General features: G+C 35.8%; 2 protein-coding genes across 7 annotated transcripts in view; both read right to left on the bottom strand.

Annotated features, from left to right (window-relative positions):
• LOC112668619 (ubiquitin-conjugating enzyme E2 E2) overlaps nucleotides 1–20,639 on the bottom strand; it is a 404,581-nt gene that overhangs the window by 139,486 nt on the left and 244,456 nt on the right. For 5 of the 6 annotated variants that reach the window (XR_003141745.3, XM_049099626.1, XM_035705040.2 and 2 more), the window contains one exon: nucleotides 7,882–7,932. The exons of the other annotated variant lie outside the window; for it this stretch is intronic. Coding sequence is in view for 4 of the 5 variants with exons in the window: in XM_049099626.1 (XP_048955583.1) it covers nucleotides 7,882–7,932 (51 nt within the window). In the remaining variant the exon portion in view is untranslated. The remainder of the gene's footprint in view (nucleotides 1–7,881; nucleotides 7,933–20,639) is intronic. 6 annotated transcript variants of the gene reach the window in all.
• On the bottom strand, nucleotides 1,249–2,478 carry LOC112668926 (transmembrane protein 106B-like). The gene is made up of 2 exons (XM_049099596.1): nucleotides 2,430–2,478; nucleotides 1,249–2,287 (listed from the first exon to the last, which is right to left on the bottom strand). Exons 1-2 carry the CDS (start codon nucleotides 2,476–2,478, stop codon nucleotides 1,404–1,406), a joined length of 933 nt encoding a protein of 310 aa, XP_048955553.1. The 3' UTR covers nucleotides 1,249–1,403.

Consider the following 20,639-nt stretch of genomic DNA (forward strand, 5'->3'; position numbering starts at 1 on the left):
ATAAAACAACGAAGTGAAAAAGTAATTTATACTTGAAAACAATTTTAAATAAAATCCAAACAAAAATTTGAAAATTTTAAAATGTAACCACTAGAGGCATGATATATATCCATGTGAAGTGCAAAGTGATTAATTTTTTTAAAAGGATAATACAGCTCTTAATTTTGATATAGCCACCATCGCTTAATGACAAAATTTCTTGGATAATTTCTACCAAAGACATAATTTCCTTCTTAAAACAGGTATAAAATGGATGACATGGGTGACTTACATACCTAGTAGTTATGAAAAGTACCTCCACAACTTCTTAGGATGCAAAGCAGTATTATTTATTTATTTTTTTAAATATTTTTTTCTTTATTTATTTATGACAGTCACACACACAGAGAGAGAGAGAGAGAGAGGCAGAGGGAGAAGCAGGCTCCATGCACCGGGAGCCCGACGTGGGACTCGATCCCGGGTCTCCAGGATCGCGCCCTGGGCCAAAGGCAGGCGCCAAACCGCTGCGCCACCCAGGGATCCCTGCAAAGCAATATTAAAAAAAAAAGTGGAGAATCAAAATACTTTATTTCAAAACTATTTTATGCCTGATCCCATATGTAATTGGAACCATATTCACATTCTGTAAGTTTCTGAATTTCATTTTCCTGCTTATTTTTATGAGCGACTTACTTTGTTGAAACTGTACTTTATTTGATATTAAAGCTGTATAAAAGCCATGCAAAGTTTATTTACAATATTGTATATTAACTATGTTTAAAGACTACACAAAAATTTCACAAAACTTACTTACATGTAAAGACATGTGAAACGGGGCTTTAAAAATTTTTAGGTACAGAACTTTGCAAAGATTATTTTGGTTTCTAGTGTTATGCAAGTACTAGCTTGAAATAAGACTGTCAAAAATGTGCAAATGAGTAGATTTTCAACAAAGGAAAAACTACAAAAGTTTAGCTAAAAGCTAAAATATCCTGAAATACTACTATGTAGCAATGGAATTTGTAAAACAGAAAAAAAAAGTTATTTTTTAAAAGTCTTTCATGAATAACAGGTTCTCGGTAATATTCTATAAAAACATCCAGAAATAAAGTTTCTCCAATTATGTTCATCATCAAAATTATGTTTCCAGTAGTCACTGAAGCTGTGAATTATAGATAATTATTTGTTGTCCTACCTGGGAGTCTCAATGTCCCCATTAGGGGAGGAGGGGGAAGAAAATCAAATTTAGATTCAAGTAAAAGATCCTGGTATAGATATGAACACAGAGTAGAGTGTTGCAATAATGTACAAGTCCACACACTTTTAACTGTACCCCTAAAATGGAAGTGCAAAGTTTAGGTTTGTTCAATTGAAGATCTTCTATCAGGAAGTAAGTACCTCATCCTTCCGAGTTCAGAAAAATATCAATAGGGATTTCTTCTCCAGTGGCATCTCTTTCGGTTTTTATGTTGTGGCTGAAGTACATTTAGATACTCAGATTGCCCCAACTGATAAGTTGTGTTCCTTCCACAGTCAACATACTGGTACCTCTCCTGCGATATCTGTTCAGAGTGTCCGAAGTATGTTGTTGTCACAGTAACTTGCATCATGAGTACTATGTTATGCACTTTGATGGATATCAGTGTACAGAAATCATACATATAACTCATTTCCTCTGCTATGATAGTAGGTACTGTATAATCAATTTGTTTCATATCCAGTGGGCCAATATTGGTTATGTTGTTTAAGCGTGCCTTTCCAATAACTGTTTTTGATAATTGAACTTGTGCAGTGATGTTTTCAACTTCAACAGAATAGTAGTTATTGTTTGTTATATTTAGTGTGTTCGTGATATTTAAATATACCATATGCTTTTTTTTTATACTGTACGCTTTTGAACATATGACGTATGCTGATTTTACGCCAATGTATTTCGCGTCAATAGAGCGAGGGAAAAGGAAAAATACAGCCAATCCAGAAAGGAGCAGACAAACAAACACAGAAGCCATCACATACAGCTTTGTCCTTCTTGGCCTTAATCTCTGATCACTATATGGAATCAATGCCACCAGCTGGTTTTCTTGCCCTCTAGGAATTCTTCCCGTTCCTTGACAAGTGGGGCAAGTGACACTATCTCTTCCTGTAAATTCCACATACGGAAACTGAGAGACATCTCCACCTCTCCCATCTTCATTATGGACTTCATTATTAACCAGTCCATTCCTCATACTTTCAGTTGATGTGACTCCATCATAAGCATTTTCTTTATTTGAATGCAAAGGCAACTGAGAAAAAGACTTTCCCGTGTCTGAAAGGAGCCCAAGATGCTATCCAGTTTATAACTGCTCTTTGAGTACACTGATAGTCCCTTCTCCTTGTCTAGTAGTTACCTCTGCTCACGGTATTAAAGTCCTTTTTTTGTTTGTTTTTTAACCAAAATTAATACCTACTCTGGATAGGAGTTTTGTTTCTAGCTCCCAATACTTTTGCTACTAACATTATACAAAGGTTTATAAAATAACTGATCTATCAATAGGATATCCCACAAAAACACTGCTTTAGGCCAAGGACCCATTTTATAATAAAGAAACGTGACAAAGGGTACATAACCTTAGAATCCACTGGTCTAACCATGACTCCATCCACAAAGAAACAGCAGGCCCCACAGGCAGGTAGAGTAGCCTGTTAAAAAAAATCAGCTAGGGGTGCCTGGGTGGCTCAGTGGTTAAGCATCTGCCTCTGGCTCAGGTCATGATCCTGGGGTCCTGGGATCAAGTCCCACATTGGGCTCCCCACAGGGAGCCTACCTACTTCTCCCTCTCTCTCTCTAATGAATGAATAAATAAAATCTTAAAAAAATAAGTAAAAAATCAACTAAAGAGATATCTTAAAGATAACTTCCAACTCCAGAATGTGGTATATGTACTGAAGCAATGCTTTCAATGTATGTGTTACCAATAGTTAGAATACTGACAATCAAAGGATGAAAGTAGGATTAACTTCTGTCATCATCATTCCCAGTGACCCACTTGCAGAATTTGTGTTTCCCATCCATGCAATTTCAGTATTTGCTAAGTTAGAAGTCCTGATTCCCAGACAGCTTTGGGGAGGTGATTGTTTCATCCAGGGGACACATAAAATCTACATTTAATACAAAGCTCTCACTACCCCCTGGTCACTGTGGTCTTCTCCTATCTGTACACCAGTAACAAAAAGGACATCAGCTTACTGTTGGGAATATTCAATACTGATTATCCTGAGAAGCAAAGACTATGGCTACAAGGTGAGGGAGGGAAACATATGCTCAGAAATTGGGGGATTTCATCTGAGTATCTCTCGCTGCTTCCATGGCTAGTGGTAACAGTAAATGGGAATTCCAGCATGACTCAACAAGAACAAGGCAACTAAGGGCTCAGACATTTAAGTGAAGATCTTACATCAGCAGGTAAGCAAACTCAAATCAGGAAGAAAAAAAAAATGGCAATGATGAAGAAAATACAGACTGGGTAATAGAAGGAGATGATGATATGGGGCAGCTGCTGCAGTAGGGACTGTAGCTAGTTTCTCTAATTCTCTTGCCTGAAGTCTTTTGCCATATGATTAAAGCAAAGCTTTACCTTAGAAGGGACTCAGTTACTGATTGCACTTGCATCTTCAATCTCAGGGAAGAAGGGAGTCCTAATATTGTAGTTTGGAAGCTAAGTACAATATAGGGCATGAGTGATCTGAGTGGTGAAAGGGGTATATTATACTGGATGGACATCTTTTCTGTACCACTTTAATTCTCTAAATCTCATTTGTGTCTGTCTTATTTTAGCTATTTCATCAGTACTAACTTCATAAAGGTATAATCTGACAGCACCTTTTCTCATGCTTGTGGGCACCTCTTTCCTCTTAAAGGCATCTCTGTTGAAATAACTTTGGATCCCTACTTGTACACAACCTCAGTAACTACTGGGAGATGTGGGGAAGTTAATATATTGTAAGAAAAATCTTGACCAACACGAGCTAGTGGAAAAATTCTTCCTCCTTTCTCCTATCACAATGCATAGTCTTAAAACACAGTTTATATAAATCCACAGGGTATAAAACCTACAGGATTGGGTAGTGGCAAGGAACTCAATAGCTTATCCATGTATTACTGGCTCTCCCTCCTACCAAACTACATTCTTCTTGTTCCTCTACTTCTTGGGACTGTAGCCCTAACAAAGTAACAGCACATAGACATCTCCTTCAGACTCCTCTTTCTGGGGAAGATAAGCTAAGACAAACCTCAAAGTATGTGGTGTCTTTATGATGTCCAGAAGGTCGTTCCTCTAGTAATGAGGTGGTAAGTGAAACCACAGGCAAGAGATGAGATCACTCAGAGAGGGAGATGACTGAGAGAAGAGGACCTAAGAACTGATCCAGGAATGGCCATGAGGAAGATGACGGCTAGAAGAGAAGACTGCAGTTTGGTGGGAAAGGTGGGTGGAAAACAAAGTACTTGCAAGGGAGTTTAGCAAGGCACACAGATAATACACATCTAAGGAGCTTTTGCTTTTTTATTACTAAATTTGGCTAGATCTTGACTGCTGTGGATACTTGATATGATGCATTATCAAAGAAAATGAAATAATATGCAAATAGAAGTACTGTGGAGGAAGTTTTTTCAAACCACAAACCACATTCTTCTGAGGGGAGCCTCCACCTCTGTGTCTCCCTGGAGGCAAACTGGTAGACTAGCTGCAGATGAAGGATGATCTGGTGGCTAAGCCATTAATTCATACAATTTCATCTTTTAAAGATTTCTTTGGATTAAAAAAAGCTCAGATACAAAAACTAAAAGAAAAAAAGGCTCATAAAACATGCTTTTGTAAGGAGATCTAGTAAAAAAAAACACAGAAAGCTCAGCACCCTAAGTAAGGCACTTCAGTTTAGTATATACTTACAACTATATTTCACATCAAGTTTTTCTTCCTTACATTCAGGAGGCCATAATAGTTCATAAAAATGCTTTATATATCATTATGAATACTTAGTATCACAAAACAAATCTCCCTTAATAGTTTGAATTTATCACAAGGCTAAGTGGCATGGAATAATGTCATCTGTTGTAAGAAGCTACACAGTTCTTACATCTTTTTAAAAACTACTTGTGTATATCTATCAGTTATAGAATTTAATTTTCAGATTTAAAAATATTTTGCTATTCTTTAGTTCATCTGAACTTCTCTTTTAGTTTATTAAGTTCAGTGTAAGAAAAGAATCATTATCTGATTTCACTCTGATTTCCTGTCTGTTTCATTCAGTATCCCTACTCTTACTGAAATTAAGGTCTAATGAATCTAACAATACTCCAGGTTTTATTAAAACACGCTTATGTTGTCCTTTCAATTTCCAGAAAGGTTTTATTCTCATAACATGCATTACATAGGCCACATTTAAATCTAAAGTTATAATTAACAATATGGAAGTTAGGGAACTAAAATCTAAATTTACAGCAATATGAAAACTGGGGAGCTTCAATTTAAATCACAAAGCAACACTTTATAATAACATTCTTTAAGTTTTTAAGTAAATATGAAATGTTCTTGTACATAAATGTCACAGCAATTATAAAAATAAATGTTTCAAAGGACCCAAGTGGAGGGTTTTATTTTCTGTCACCACTTTTGGTAACTAAAAAACATGACATATTTAAAATCTTTAGCTTATAATAATGCCTCAAGCATGGTACAGTTAACAACTGTCTTTCAAAATTAATAGCATAAAGCTACACTGAATACATTATAACTTCAAAATAAGAATCAATGATACCTATTGGCAATGTTGGGGGACCTGCTCTGGGCACATGAGCATTACAATCAAGCCAGTGGGCTTTCCTAATAAGATCTGCTTCTTTGCAGTAACACAATCATTTGTCTCCCTACTCAGAAACAGTGGCATCAAACTCTGATTCATGCTCAAGTATATGGATGGTATTTTAACAATTCTAATTCATTGACAGGTACAAGAGCTGCTTGCCAACACCAGAGTGGATTTAGTTTTCATTTATGTTTCAGAATACCCAACTGATAAAATACCAGGTCAAATAACTTCAAGATTTTAAAGTCAGCCTAAAAACCCCAACATCTGTATACTAGAGCTCAGTATCCAAATAGTCCATTCTCTCTTTAGAATTCTAACCAAAATGTCAGTACCAAGGAGTTTTAAAAACAGCCTCTAGGTGTTTCAAATTTCTTGAGCTTGTTTCAGCAGACTACTGAACTGCCTAACAATAAGTAAGTCCCTCAGGATCTAAATATGCAGCTATACTGCTGGGAGTAAACAAGAGCCAATTCTAGGAAGAGTAGGAAAGGAACAAAGTGGTAGGAAATGTCTTCAGAACACTCCCTTCCCCTTTTAAAAAACCTAAGTCAAGCAATAACTCAACTCTTTATGGTTACTTAAAATCTGGAAACTATTCTACTAAGAGTGAAATTTATAAGCAGCATACAAATCAACTTAACTAGACTAAAACATTTACACTGATCTTTATTTTATCCTTTATTTCAGTATCTTGCCTAATGGCTCTATATTTCAAGGCTCTGACAGAACTGGTTGGTTGGTATGATCTGCAACCACTTCCTTTCTAATAAAAAGTACAGTTCCCTCCTTTAAAAAAAATGATGATGCTGATGATGACGATGATGTACGCTTTATCCTCACAATGGGGCTTGAACTCATGACCCCCAGGTCAAGAGTCCCATGCTCTCTGCAGACTGGGCCAGCTAGGTGCCCTTGGTTTTCTCTTTCAATTCTAAAATATTTCTGTTCACAAGGCATGATGCTTGGTTTGTTCAGACTCTGAGGTGTAAATGCTAACATAAAGATAATGCAGGTCATTATTTTATATATTAGATATTTATTTTATTTATTTATTCATGATAGACATAGAGAGAGAGAGAGAGAGAGAGAGAGAGGCAAAGGCACAGGCAGAGGGAGAAGCAGGCTCCATGCCAGGAACCTGACGCGGGACTCAATCTCGGGACTCCAGGATCGCACCCTGGGCCAAAGGCAGGCACTAAACTGCTGAGCCACCCAGGGATCCCCAGATATTTATCTTAAAAACTCTAAGAATTTCTAGTATTAAAAATACAGCCTTTCTGGTTCCACTGGAGGCTCATTTAGATAAAATGTTGAGCTCAGGTAGATCTGAAGGCCATGGAAGCTTAGACTGTGCAGGTTAAACACAAATTGGGCTAATCACTGAGAGAGTTATAGTACTTGAGTTATGTATCTGGATTGTGGAATAAGGTGGGCAATACAATGTATTTTGGCCGAAAGTGTTACTCTACTAAAACACATTAAAATGAAAATGTATCTTTCCATTTTTAAAAGGTGCTGTTGGGGTACCTGGATAGCTCAGTTGGTGAAGTGTCCAACTCTCCATTTCAACTCAGGTCATGATCTCAGGGTTGTGAAAGCAAGCTCCACACTCAGCAGGGAGTCTGGTTAAGATCTCCTCTCTCTCCCTCTCCCTCTAGCCCTCCCCACCATGTGTGCTCTCTCTCTAAAACAAACAAACAAACAAATAAATGTTTTCTTAAAAAAATAAAAGGTGGTATCATATGATGGGGGTTCCAAACTGCTTGAGGAGAGAGGTAGAAACAGTTGCTAAGAGGCTAGGATGGAGAATGTTCATTTTAAGAGTGAATATAATTCATTCCAGATCTCCTGAGATTACTTCTCAAAATCTCTGGGACATTAGAGGCTTTGAGCAGCTAGCCAACACTAGGGCTTAGTGAAAATTCTAATTTCATTTCCTAGATCTACCTTAATCTTAACATTTATTCATGAGAATCCCTAGCATAATTTCTAGAGTTCAGATTTGGTAGGGAGGGGTATCTCTGAGTTTGGTATTATCTCCTAGCACAGTACCTCCTGGCTATGACATACACTCTGCATCCCTCTGTTCTGGATTTCTGGCATCTGCAAAGTAACAATATATGATAATAGCCAGTCAGTAAGGAATTCAGTCACATGACTTCCTTTTGCAGTATACACGAGGAGACAGTCCCACTTTTCCAGAGAAGTATTCTATAAAAATATTAGGTTGTTTTTCTCTTCTAAAAATCACATAAGAAATCCAAAACATCATAAATTCAATGTCAAGAAATAGAAAATATTTGTTTTGATCAAACTATTTATAAGTGTCATTGTGTTCCTATTCCAAATCTTATATCCTAGTCAGATTTCCTTCTTGATAAAAATAATCTGACAATTATTTGGAGAAAAATCTAATAATATTCATGTTTTCCTTAAAATGAAGACAAAAAAAGCTAACCATTATGTGGTATTCAAACATGCTTGCATGAAGCTACAAATCTTACAAAAATATTGAGATGTGGTTGTTAGAAAATTTGGTGTTAAATCTGACAATATAAAGCTATAGTCATTCTGATTCTTTTATGGTTTCAGTCTGAGCACAGGTGAAACCAAATATTTCAATTTATGAACTATGTTAAATTTCTCCTTTCCATTTACATATCGGATGGGCCACATGCATAAAATCTAACTTCACAGATATTTCAAGAATATATCAGGTTCATGATACACAAAATAAAAAGGAATATTTAATACTTTAGTACTCAAGTAAAGAGTACATGAGTGAGCCGAATGACTACTTGTCACCAACTGCCTATCACTCTGCTATAAAACTGACTTAGTATCAACTAATAAAAACTCACAATTGTACAACGGCTAAAAGTGTCTGACACATAAAATCAAGAAGATTTGTTCCTTTTAATTTAAACCTTTTCATACTTATTCAAGGAATCTGAAAAGAGAAAAGACAGAAATGTGTTGTCTAGCTTTGAGTACTACTTCTGGCAATCTTTTGTTTAAACCTTCCACGGGCTCCTAAATATCTATAGAATAAGGCCAGTGTTCTAGCTGTGGTACCCTAAATCCTCTACAATGTGGGAACCCTCACTTCAGTCTCATTTCTTCTTGCTTTGGAATGAGGGAACCTGTTCTCCCGTCAATGTGAATTTCTGAACTTTAATCTGTACCTCTTACTTGTTTTTGTTCTGTCTCTCATTTGTTCTTTCTCTTCTTTTTCTCTCTCTTCCTAATCTGGGGATTAAATTCACAACACCTAAGATCAAGAGTCACATGCTCTACCCACTATACCAGCCAGGTGTCCCTCTACCTATATTCTTTCTGAAGCCTTCATGGAACACCTTTTTCTTGCTTCTCTCCACTCATTCAAGTTGCATCTGAATCAATCAATCAACCAATCAACCAATCAGTATGTATGTATGTATGTATGTATGTATGTATGTATGTATTTATTTATTTATTTATTTATTATTTATTTATTTATTTATTATAGACATAGAGAGAAAGAGAGGCAGAGACACAGGAGGAGGGAGAAGCGGGCTCCATGCCGGGAGCCGGACACGGGACTAGATCCCGGGACTCCAGGATCACGCCGTGGGCCAAAGGCAGGCGCTAAACCACTGAGCCACCCAGGGATCCCCCCTGAATCAATTTTAAATGTTTTAAGGGAATCTATATTGGTTCATGTTTGTGCTCCCACACTCTTAGCTCAGAGACTGGCGTGAAATGATGTTCTTCAAATTTCTGTTGAATTAAACAGGCTATAACCAATTTAAGACCCCAGTAATAGTCTGCCCACCACTGCTTGATCTGGACCATTTCAGTAACTGATCTTTGGAGTCACTGTGCTCATACTGCATCCCCTGCTCATGCTGACAGTTAAACTTGTTGATTTCATGGCATGTCTCTGAGTATTGATCAACTATAGCATTTATGGGTTATACTACTTCTTTTATCCTTAATGATAATGATGATGATGATTAGAAATAGACTGTATTTACTGAGTGCTCACTATATGCCAGGGACTCATACAATTATAATTAGTACTTTACATGTACTGTTACACATAGCTCTCAAAACAACCCAATCTATCAAAATATTCTCATTACTAAACTGTGGCACAGAGAAATTAAGTATCTTGGAAAGATCACACAGGTAGCAAGAGGATGACCTGGGAGTCATTATGTATGAATAGTCATAAGGGTCAGTTTTAGGTAGCATGGTAAAAGAAATCCTCTCCTTATAGATAACACTTGGGACAAAACCTGAAAGACAAAGAGCCAGACATGAAGGAAGAGTGTTTCAGGGCAAGTAATATCAAAGAGAAAGGCTTCAAGATGGGAAAAGCCTGGTATAGTGGAGAATTAGAAATAGGGCCAATGTGGCTCGATCCAAGTGAAGAGAGAAAAAGTCACAGGTTAGGCTGCACAGGTAGGCAGAGGCCAGCTCATGGGTAGTCTCATGCATCTGGATAAGAAGTTCCATGTGTATTGATTTACCTTTACATTGTATAGTCCTTATTTCTTATTCTTAATGGCAGAAAACATCTCTTATTTTTTTCCATATCTCTTGCAGCAGCCAGTCCAAAGTATTATAAGAAGTACCCTGTGAAGAATCTCCCAATTGAGATAAAGAATGGGATGCACGTCACATGTGCAGGAGTGGTTAAAAAGGTCTAATGTAGGAGAAGCAACTGGAAAAAGGGGGTATTCCAGACTTGTGGTATACAGTTGCATGGCTGTGGAGGGAAAGTCAAAAAGTTCTGGTAACAACAACATGGAATATGGAAAAATGATTTTGTTTTGGAAAGGGGAAGCAAAAATCTTGAAAGAAAAAATTTTTTGTGTGAGGAAGAAAACTCTTAATCAAGATACAATTAGGACCTTACATTTGGATTTCCTTTAAAACGAAAACAAGTTCTCAAATTCTTTCCCAAATGAGAGTGCTCTAGTTTTTTTTTTTTTTTACGAGAATAAACAGACACTATAACATGTGAATTCATAAGAAATGCTAAGAGAACGCTAAGACTAAGAAATGCTCAGAAGAGAGGAAAGTACTTAGTTACTTATAAAATGCTAACATATGATCCTAGCAAGGGGAAGAAATACCATGGAACACTGGAATGAATATGGTCACTGAAATCAGAAAGTCCACAATCAGAAATCCCAGTTCATTCACTGTTGGATAAAACCTAAAATTAAGGTTTAAAATTATGTGGCGCCTTGACATCTGGTAAAATCAAGAACTTGAACAGCCTAACCATAAGTTGCCCTCTCCACTTTGCTTAAGTGAATAAGGGCCGGTAACACTTCCTATCAAAGGGCCAGGTGTGGTTCCTGCTTATCCCTGAGTAGCAGGTTTCAGTTCTCTGTCAGTATACAGAATTATTCAAAAGAGCCAATCACACTGTTCTGTGAGAACTAGGGGATATACCCCTCAATACTATAAAGCCTCCCTCCCACCCACCACCTCTGGCTGTATGCTCTATTCATAAGTGCGATTCCCATGTGACCTGCACTGGAGTACAGGGTTTTCTTCCCTGAAGCTCTAAGTATATGTGACTAATAAACAGCTGCCGATCCCAACTGGCAAGCATCGGGTTGTGTGTTCAACCATCTGCTCAATCCCTATATCAGGAATCTTTTCCTCATCAGGTGCAGGGTGCAGAGGTGATCAAAATAGCCACTTACCGGATGTGTGGCTGGGGCCTTAGGCCAAGCCACTTAATGTTCATCTCTGAGCTTTTTATTTTGTAAAATAGGATTAACAATATTTACCTTGAAACTTATTGTGAGCCCTGTGTCAAACAGCTATTATTGTGAACACTGTATCTAGCACTGCAATGCTAGACTAGACCCATCGTTGATTGTAATGCCATCATCTCCTTTGTATCCCCCATGACTCTTACTGATTTAAAACTTGTATGTTAAAATTAATAATAACTGAGTTTAAAACTAATAGATGGGGATATAAATGACAGATTGGCCAAATTTGGTTTAAAAGCAATCTGGCTTATTTATTAGAAATAATATTTCAATTCAAGCTACCACGAAAAGAACTACAAAGAGAATTTTTCAAGTTTTTGGCAAATAATGAAAATAGACATGAAACCAACACTGCTTTCAAGATACTGAATAGTAGGTTCAATTGTGCTCTGCAGATCTTGATATGCAAATAATATAGTAATTTACAGTGATAAGAAGCTAACATTATGTGTGCAAATGCTTTATTTTTAAACAAATGAAAAAAACTGGTTACTTCAGATAAGAGAAAGGGGGAAAATACAGCTAATAAAGCTTTCCCCTGGCAGAATTTCTTTTCCTTCAGATCTTCTTTATCATATCTCAATGTGTGTAAACACACACCCCTGTATGTCCATGTTTCCTGAATTCAGCAGTACATAGTTATGCCTTTTGATTTTTATGTAATCACAAAATTTATACAAGTTTGCATATTTAGTATTTAGAGAAGAGGAAGATTATAAAATACATATATATGCATACTAAAATGAAATTTTAGAATTGTAATAAAAGAGTGGGGGATGAGACTTCCACAGGATACTAGAAACCCTTGTGGACACATCTGGGGTGACCTTTTTTTTTAAAAGATATTCATTCATTCATTCATTCATGATAGAGAGAAGGGCAGGGGCAGGGACACAGGCAGAGGGAGAAGCAGGCTTCTGACTTTAGATTCTGGCTAGTTTAGTAGTGCTGATGCATAATTACCTCATTTGGGGGATGCAAACTTTATTCTCTCCAGAATTCTAATTTGATATTGAAATATTTCTCATTATTATAAAGTCTGAGATAAACCGTAATTCAGGTTATGCTGCTCAGTAAGCAACTGAATGCCATAGAGATATTTTTTTAATGTACCATTTAAACATAGCCTCTTGGCTACCACATTCAATAAATATTTAAGCATGAGCTTAAAGTAGATTACTGTTAGCATGTTGTAAGAAAATTGCACAGTGATAAAGCTTGTAATAAAAATAAGCAGGACACCCACTGCTCATACACTATAGTTAAGTGTATTAGCTGGTCTCAAAAGCATTAACTTTTACTCAAACAGCAGCAGTAGTCTGTCCAATCTATTAGCTTCAGACAGTGCATACTAGCTGCAGGCTACTGGAAATCTTTATGTTTGTATGCTCAAAGAAATGATTTTCACTATATTATAAATAGTTAAATATGACATTGAGGATTTATCTTAAACACAAATGAGGAAAAAAATTTTCTCTTCTACAAACAAGGGAGTTTAAAAAATTTATCATTGTAGTCTATACACATTCCCACACTTTAAATCTTGAAAAAAAAAAAAAAAAGCAAGACATGATTTGCTATGATTAACTTTTCTTAAGGGATATAAATTTATAAAAGGAGACCACCAATGGGCCAGATTTTTCATTTATGCTCATTCTGTTAAGTCTATCTTCCCTTCAGCCAAATAGTTTGGGAGTATTAACCAAATACATAACTTAGTTCAGTGTTTATTTTTTTTTAAAGCATGAAACATACCATTTTCTTGATTCCTTAATATTGCAAGGTATTTTCAACATTCAAAGATCACATACTACGGTTAATTACAGCCAATATGATGTCATCAGTCTATATAATATATAGGTCTGATAAATTTGTTTTTAAATAACCAATTTATAGTGCCAAACAATGCTAAAAAATCATATACATTTACAGTTGACATTAGTCCAGAACATTCATTTGCATTAAACAGTTCTAAATAATACATTAAATAGGACTCCAGCTTCACATATGATAGGATTCATTCAGCTGACTTTCACCAGTTTTTCTTTATTTAAGGTACAAACCCATGATATTTCTGTTTACTGTTGTAAAGCTAGACTAGTTCTTTATAGAAGAGTAAATCAATAATAAAACATTTTAGTTGCAAGTATACTTGTGAGAATGTGATTTTGTTTGGTACACTGCAGAATTTCAAGTGCCTGAAGAGTGCCTGGCATATAGGAAATGACATATGATAATTATTTGTTGAATGAATAACACATAGGTATAAGTCTTCTACCAAAAAGTTATTTTTTTTTGCTTTCATTAACATCACATAAATGTTGAATATATATGAATATATGAATAGAGTACCTACTGAAAAGCCAAAAATGTCATGCTTGTTTGTTTACAACAACAAGACACAGAGAGGCAGAGACATAGGCAGAGGGAGAAGTGGGCTCCTCGCAGGGAGCCTGATGAGGAACTTGATCCTGGACCCCAGGATCACATCCTGAGCCGAAGACACTCAACCGCTGAGCCACCCAGGCACCCCAAACAATGTCTATTCTTAAAGGATCACACATTTATTAATTTCATTATGAACTTCAAAGAAAAAAGCAAAAATCTGTATGTTACTGCTATGTGGAAATGAGTCTGTTGAACCCAAACGAATATATGTCTATATAGGATTGGGGTGGGTGGGGAGGCTTTTTAAAGTATTTATGTCAACCTTAATTGAATATGAAATATTCAGAATTGATAACACTACTATTACTATTGATAACATTACTATTGTGACATAGTAACAGGAAGCATTATACTCAAGTATTAAACTTGTTGGAAAAAGAAAATAAAGAGAAAAAAAGGAGCAGCATATTAGAGTTGTAGAGGTATTTACAGTGGGAATTTGTTAACAAAAAGGTATAACCAGTACACTGATAGATGTAGTTACATAATAAAAGCCTTCTAGATATTATACACTATCTCTTCAGATGTAAAAAAATTTGTTTAAAGTCTAATGCAGTATTTATTTTTAGAGATTTGCATTTAAATATTAGAACTATTTGTTAGAATTTTTGGCTTTTCCTTTCATTCCACTTTTTAACTATTAAACATGAAAAGTGTTCATTCAAATTAACAGTAATTTGCACTTTATGGCACTTTTCAGCCCACAATCTTAAAGTGTTAATTAATTAAGAACTATTTCTTTTAAATTAGGGTAATCAGAATTGAGAAAGGAAAAGATTCTTGCTTTTTTTCCTCTACACATACCATTTTGAAATTGCTTATGATATAATTACTGTATTTGATAGAACAGGAAATACTGTACAGAAATTACTAAAAAGCTGATTTCTGGGTATCGCCATAGAACATTTCTCTCTAAATCTTCCGGACTGATAGTTGTACATTACCATATGATCATGATTAGTAGGCTTTACCTACATGTTTTTCAGTTATGAGATTTAAAGATGGTTTTACATGAACTGTTTGCTAGAGTTTAATTAGTAATGTACATCATCTTCTTCTGATTACTATTTATCAGCCTGAACTGTAGTTATGTGGGCCAACTTGATCGTATTCTTATTGAAAATATTTTGAATTAATTTTAATCCCTAAGCATTTATTTATTCTCACTAAGTATCATGCTAACTGCATTTCCGTGTTACAATTTATGATACAAAACAACCAAACTCAGGCCCCTAACCTCCAGCTTGCAAAGCTTAAATAATTTAAATGGATATTGCTGATAAAAAAGGAAGCTTTTTTCAATATACAGTGGTTAATGCAAATAAAGTTGTTTTCAAAGACTAAAAATCTGTTTATAGTCTTTTATCCTAATGGCAAAGCTCTGTTTTGTTTTTAAGAGGAGACCCAAAGATATGTCAGAAGTCATGATAAAACTGTAAACTCCATTATATAACTCTTAATATAGTTCTATTAAAATATGTTATCTAAGAAAAGGACAAATTAATAGCTAATGTATACCACTGCTCAATAGAAAGAGAATTTTGAATGATTAGATTCCATCCATATGTAAATACACTCTTCTGTACTCATGCCTCTTCCCAAGAGTAACAAAAATTGGAGACTCACATCTCTTATTAAAAAAAGAGGCAATTTTAACAGGAAAATAACATGAAAAAGTAAACTAGTACTAGCTTAGACATCCAAATTTTTTAATCTACGTTATGCTAATACCTTGCACACATTGAGCCCACAAACAAAATTTGCTAACTTCCAAACGGCAAAAATCCATCTTCCTGTGTATTGAACTCAATATACTACAACAAAACATGAATCTTCAGTACAGAGCAATGATTTTCAAGTGTCGCTCCTACAAGTTATTTAAAGGAACCACTCCTCAGTGTCCCCTCCTTTACTTAGAGAAATAGGTGATGTATTAATGAGGCTCTGTATTTCTACCCCAAATAGAACAGTCAAGCTTTTACATGTTCCAGTCTTGGATCACATTTTGTTTAAACAAAGGGTCCATAGCTTAAAAGAAATCCCAAACCAAAAAAACACCACAAACCAATTTACAAATCTATTACTTTCTCCATTCTATTTTTCCCTGACCCACAGCCCCTCAGATACACCTTTTCCCTACACTTCAGGTACCTAACAGCACCACCGAATCAGTGAAAGATTGGGGCCAGGAAATGAAAAAGGGTTGAAGAAAGAAAAGGAAGAGATAGCATTACTGTGAAACTAATGTTAAATTTACCATCCTACTCAAGCTGAACATCTATGGGCCTTTACATGTTTGAGAAGATTATAAAGTAGAACTCTATATTAACAAAATTTGTTAAGAGCCATATGTAAATATTAGTGTTACTTCAACACTTGAGGGGCTCCAATAATAAATGTACTCTGTCTCTGCTTATCAGTGGAGTGGTAATGGTTAACAGTGATAGTGAGGGCACTCGTTTCTGGAAAGCCAGGCAGAGCACTATCATTTTCTCTGTTCATATATCCATTGTTGCTGATGGGAGTAACAAAAAAATCCTATCTTTACAGATTATTTTCTTTCAAAAAAACTTTAAAGAAAATCCAATTCCATTAATGCAATAAAAGAAAAGAATGGACAAATTGTTCTCAAATTGCTTCTTCAATGCCTCAAAAGTTCCTGGAAATATAATACTACTCTACTACATGTAAAACTCTCCAATTAATTCACAAGACTCTATTAAACATCCTTTGCACAGTGTTAGACAACATGTTTAATTCTTATAATCATTCAAAAAATATATTGGCTAATGTATCGAAACATCTTTTGAATACTTGGAATTCAGCTAGCAATTTTCTAGATAATTCATAAACTGTACATTCAGGGATTTTTCTTGCCACCTGTAGCACCCACAGTGAGATTCTTTTTCAGATTATGAAGACAATTTTGTCTTCATTTTAATACCAGATTTAGCTTTACAACACGAAAAGTTTTATTCTTAAGGTAATTTATTTGTGAGGGCAGACCAGAAGAAGGAGAAATAGCAATAATCTGGAGGAAAAGATACATCATTTTCTAAAGTGGAATAAATGGATTTAATGTCTCATATGAGAATATGATATATGGATATGAAAGTTAAAATTTTTCAAATAAAGTTAACTTTTTTTGGTTAAAAGATAAAATAGGCCCCTGAGGGTCTATTCCTTCTCTGCTATTCATCAATACCTACATGCTATGTGTATGTAACATGAAAACAGAATGACAGCATCTTAATGAAAAGTTCCTTCATAGATTTCAAAGGAATGTTAAGCATAGTTAAGCAGTCTCTCTTAGTTACGTGACTGGATACATTATGGAAACCTAGTAAGAACAAGGACTTCTAGGAGGGACCTCAGTTTGATTTCTAGCTTAGGTATGACTGTAGGTAAGAAATTTAACCTGTTTGAGCCTTATTTTTTTCTCATATACAAAACTGGTGTGCTTATTCTGCAAGACTGTTGTGAGGATTATAAAATATCCAGCAGAGTGCAGGCACTAGGTTCTTAGTAAAGGTAACAAAAGTAAAAGTCTTCAGTAATAACAGGAAAGATAGGAGAACCACAAACTATGGAAATTCAGTAAATATTAAAAAAGATGATTACACCATGACACAGAATTTCAAGCAATGCAATCCTAATGTTAGCACTGGAGAAACTGTTAAGTGAAGGATTCTTGACAAATGAGTTTAGCTGAGAAATGTGAAAGTTAGCTGGTGGCGGCCATTCCCTCAGGCAGCTCGCTGCTCCTCCAGCTCTCTTTAGAGAAACTTTCAGGCCAGCAGCTTTTAACTGCCCACTTGGCATGGTTCCAAGCAGACCTGCATCATATTAAACAAAACAGATTCAACTTTCTGACATTTTCTCATCTTTTCAGTGGCACCAACATTCTTTGAGCCATATAGGCTCAAAATCTCAAAGTGTTTTCTTGTATCAAAGCCTGTCAAGACTTCCTTTGTCATATCTCAAGCAACCATGTCAAAATCTTTTCATTTCTATTCTAACTCCCAATTCCCTATAAAGATATCAAATGGATTAATTTTCTTTACAAACCATTGGTCTTATCTCACTCCATTGCTGTAAAGCCCCCACTGACTCTTTACTATCTTTTGCAGTTTCTCTGTGGGTTACCTGTAGCAGACTAATCCATATAGTGCTAAGATGCACTGACCAAATCCATATGCACTCAATAAAATGCTCTGGCAATGTGATGCAGTGTTTCACAAACTTCCTACATGGTTTTTACATACACAGGAGCTTGTGAATAACTAAATATAAAATAAATAAATATCACTGCCACTAAGAGTAAAAGCCAACATAATGCTTAATGTGGATTGAGCAGTATTGTAAAAGCTTTATAAGGATAAAATCATTTCATCCTCATAACAACTCTATGAGGTAGGTATTATTACTATCAGCACTTGACACATGAAGAACAAGGAAGAGGAAAAGTTAAGTAGCTTGCCCTGGGTCACACAGCTAGAAAGTGGTGGAAATAAAATTAGATTTCGGGCAGTCTGCACCCAGGGTCTATGTTTTTATGCACTAAATAGATTGTTTCAGGCTATCATTCAAGAACCCTGAGTCTCAAAACCTAACCTTTCTATAATGAATTCCTACAACTATCCAATATGAATGTGTTCTTTTCATCTATGTAGATTGTCATTATTTTATTGAGGTCATCAGAAGTCTAACTGAAAACTAAGCTAAGTAAAGCGATCATTCATTATGTTACTTATAATAAATCCAAGAGAGCATACATCTGAGTGCAGAATATGTGGGACCTGGCTATGTGTCTGGCTTCCTTCTTTCTTCGTGATGGCTTCATCTTCCGGCTGGTAGTAAGACGAACCTAAGATAACCAATCCAAACCAAAGGACCTCCAATCTGGAGGAAGAAGAGAGAGCACTACTTCTGTGTTCTCTTTTATAGAAGTGAGGAAAACATCTTTAGACCCCACATAGTAGACTGCTCCTCATGTCTCACTGCTTAGAACAATCCACAAATGGAATATATGGTTATTATTAATGGCTTGGACTAATTACTAGGGTGGAATGGGTGTCAGAATCAACTGTTAGGACTACCATGGTCATTTTTCTATACTGGGGTTCATACTGTGGGGTGCATTCCTGTTTAGAACATTTTCTCAACTCCATTTTTCTGAATTTAGCCATGTTTTCCAACCTCATTACTCATCCTTTTTCCCTGCCTCCCTCCATCCATGCATTGTTTGTTGAGTGTTAAGAATGAGTGTCAAGAACACTACTGAAGACCTGAATATATAATGGCAAGGTAGACAGATATAGTCCCCATCTTCATGGAGCTTATGTTCTGGCATGGTAACAGACAAAAGTAGACCAAGTAAGAGTAGTGCTTGCAGGCTACAATAAGAGTTGTAAATTATAATTCACAGCAAGCAAGGGAGCTATTTTAGCTATATGGTTGTAAAGAAAAGCTTCATTTTATAATGATATTTAAGCTAAGAACTACAGAATAAGAAGGAGCCATGTAAGGGGTGGGAGGGAATCAGAATGTACAAGGTCCCCAAGATGGGAAAGAGGACCTGAAAGAGGCCCTCAAATCGAACAGGAAGAGTGGGAGGTTGAGGGCTAATAGGTGAATATAGACATAAAATCCCACTTATATTTTATTAAGATCACTTAGGCTACTCTGCAGATACTAGACTGAGCAGGGGTTGGGGAAGGCAAGAATGAACACAAGGAGAACAGAGTAAGAGGAAATAAACTGATGATTTTATTTTGTAAGCACAATGGACAGAAAATGGTGAACAGCTTGGGGGATGAAGGAGGGCTAAAAATTGATTTCTAGAGTACTGATGTGACGTGAATGATGTGCTATTATGAGTTATGTATAGACTGGGGGTGGCAGTGAGAAGGTTGCAAGTAAGTTTAGAGGGTAAAACCAGCTGCTCCCCTTAAACATGTAAAATTTGAGATGTTTGTGAGACATCCAAATGAAATGTGAAACAGTAAGTTGTACAGGTGGGTCTGGAGTTCTGGAGAGAGAACAGAGTTGGATACACATACATAATATACACACATACTCAGAAGCCATCAGCATAAAGAAATTACACTATGACAATCACAGTGTGCAGTTTGAAGATGATATGCTTAGATGCAGCTTTTTTGGGCATTATCCTAACTGGCATTCTCTGAGTTTCCCACATCTGTAGTTTGGGAAAATCTTCAGTCATTATTCCTTCAAATATTTCTTCTGTTCTTTTCTCTCTTTTCTCCTACAGTATTACTATTATATAAATGTTACACTTGTGGTAGTTATCTCACAGTACTTGGGTATTATGTTCTGTTTCTTCAGTCTTTGTTCACTTTGCTTTTCCTTTTTGGAAGTTTTTATCATCAAGCTCAAAGATTCTTTCTTCAGCCATGTATAGTCTACTAATGAGCCCACTAAAAGCATTCATTTCTATTACAGTATTTTTGATCTTTAGTATTTTTTTTATTCTTTCCTAGAATTTCCATCTCTCTGCCCATGTTTTTTTGCATCCTATTTTAGCCATTAGAATCCTTACCATCTTATTTATAGTTT

Source organism: Canis lupus, chromosome 23 (genome assembly GCF_003254725.2).
Source record: "Canis lupus dingo isolate Sandy chromosome 23, ASM325472v2, whole genome shotgun sequence".
NCBI classification, from domain to species: Eukaryota; Metazoa; Chordata; class Mammalia; order Carnivora; family Canidae; genus Canis; species Canis lupus.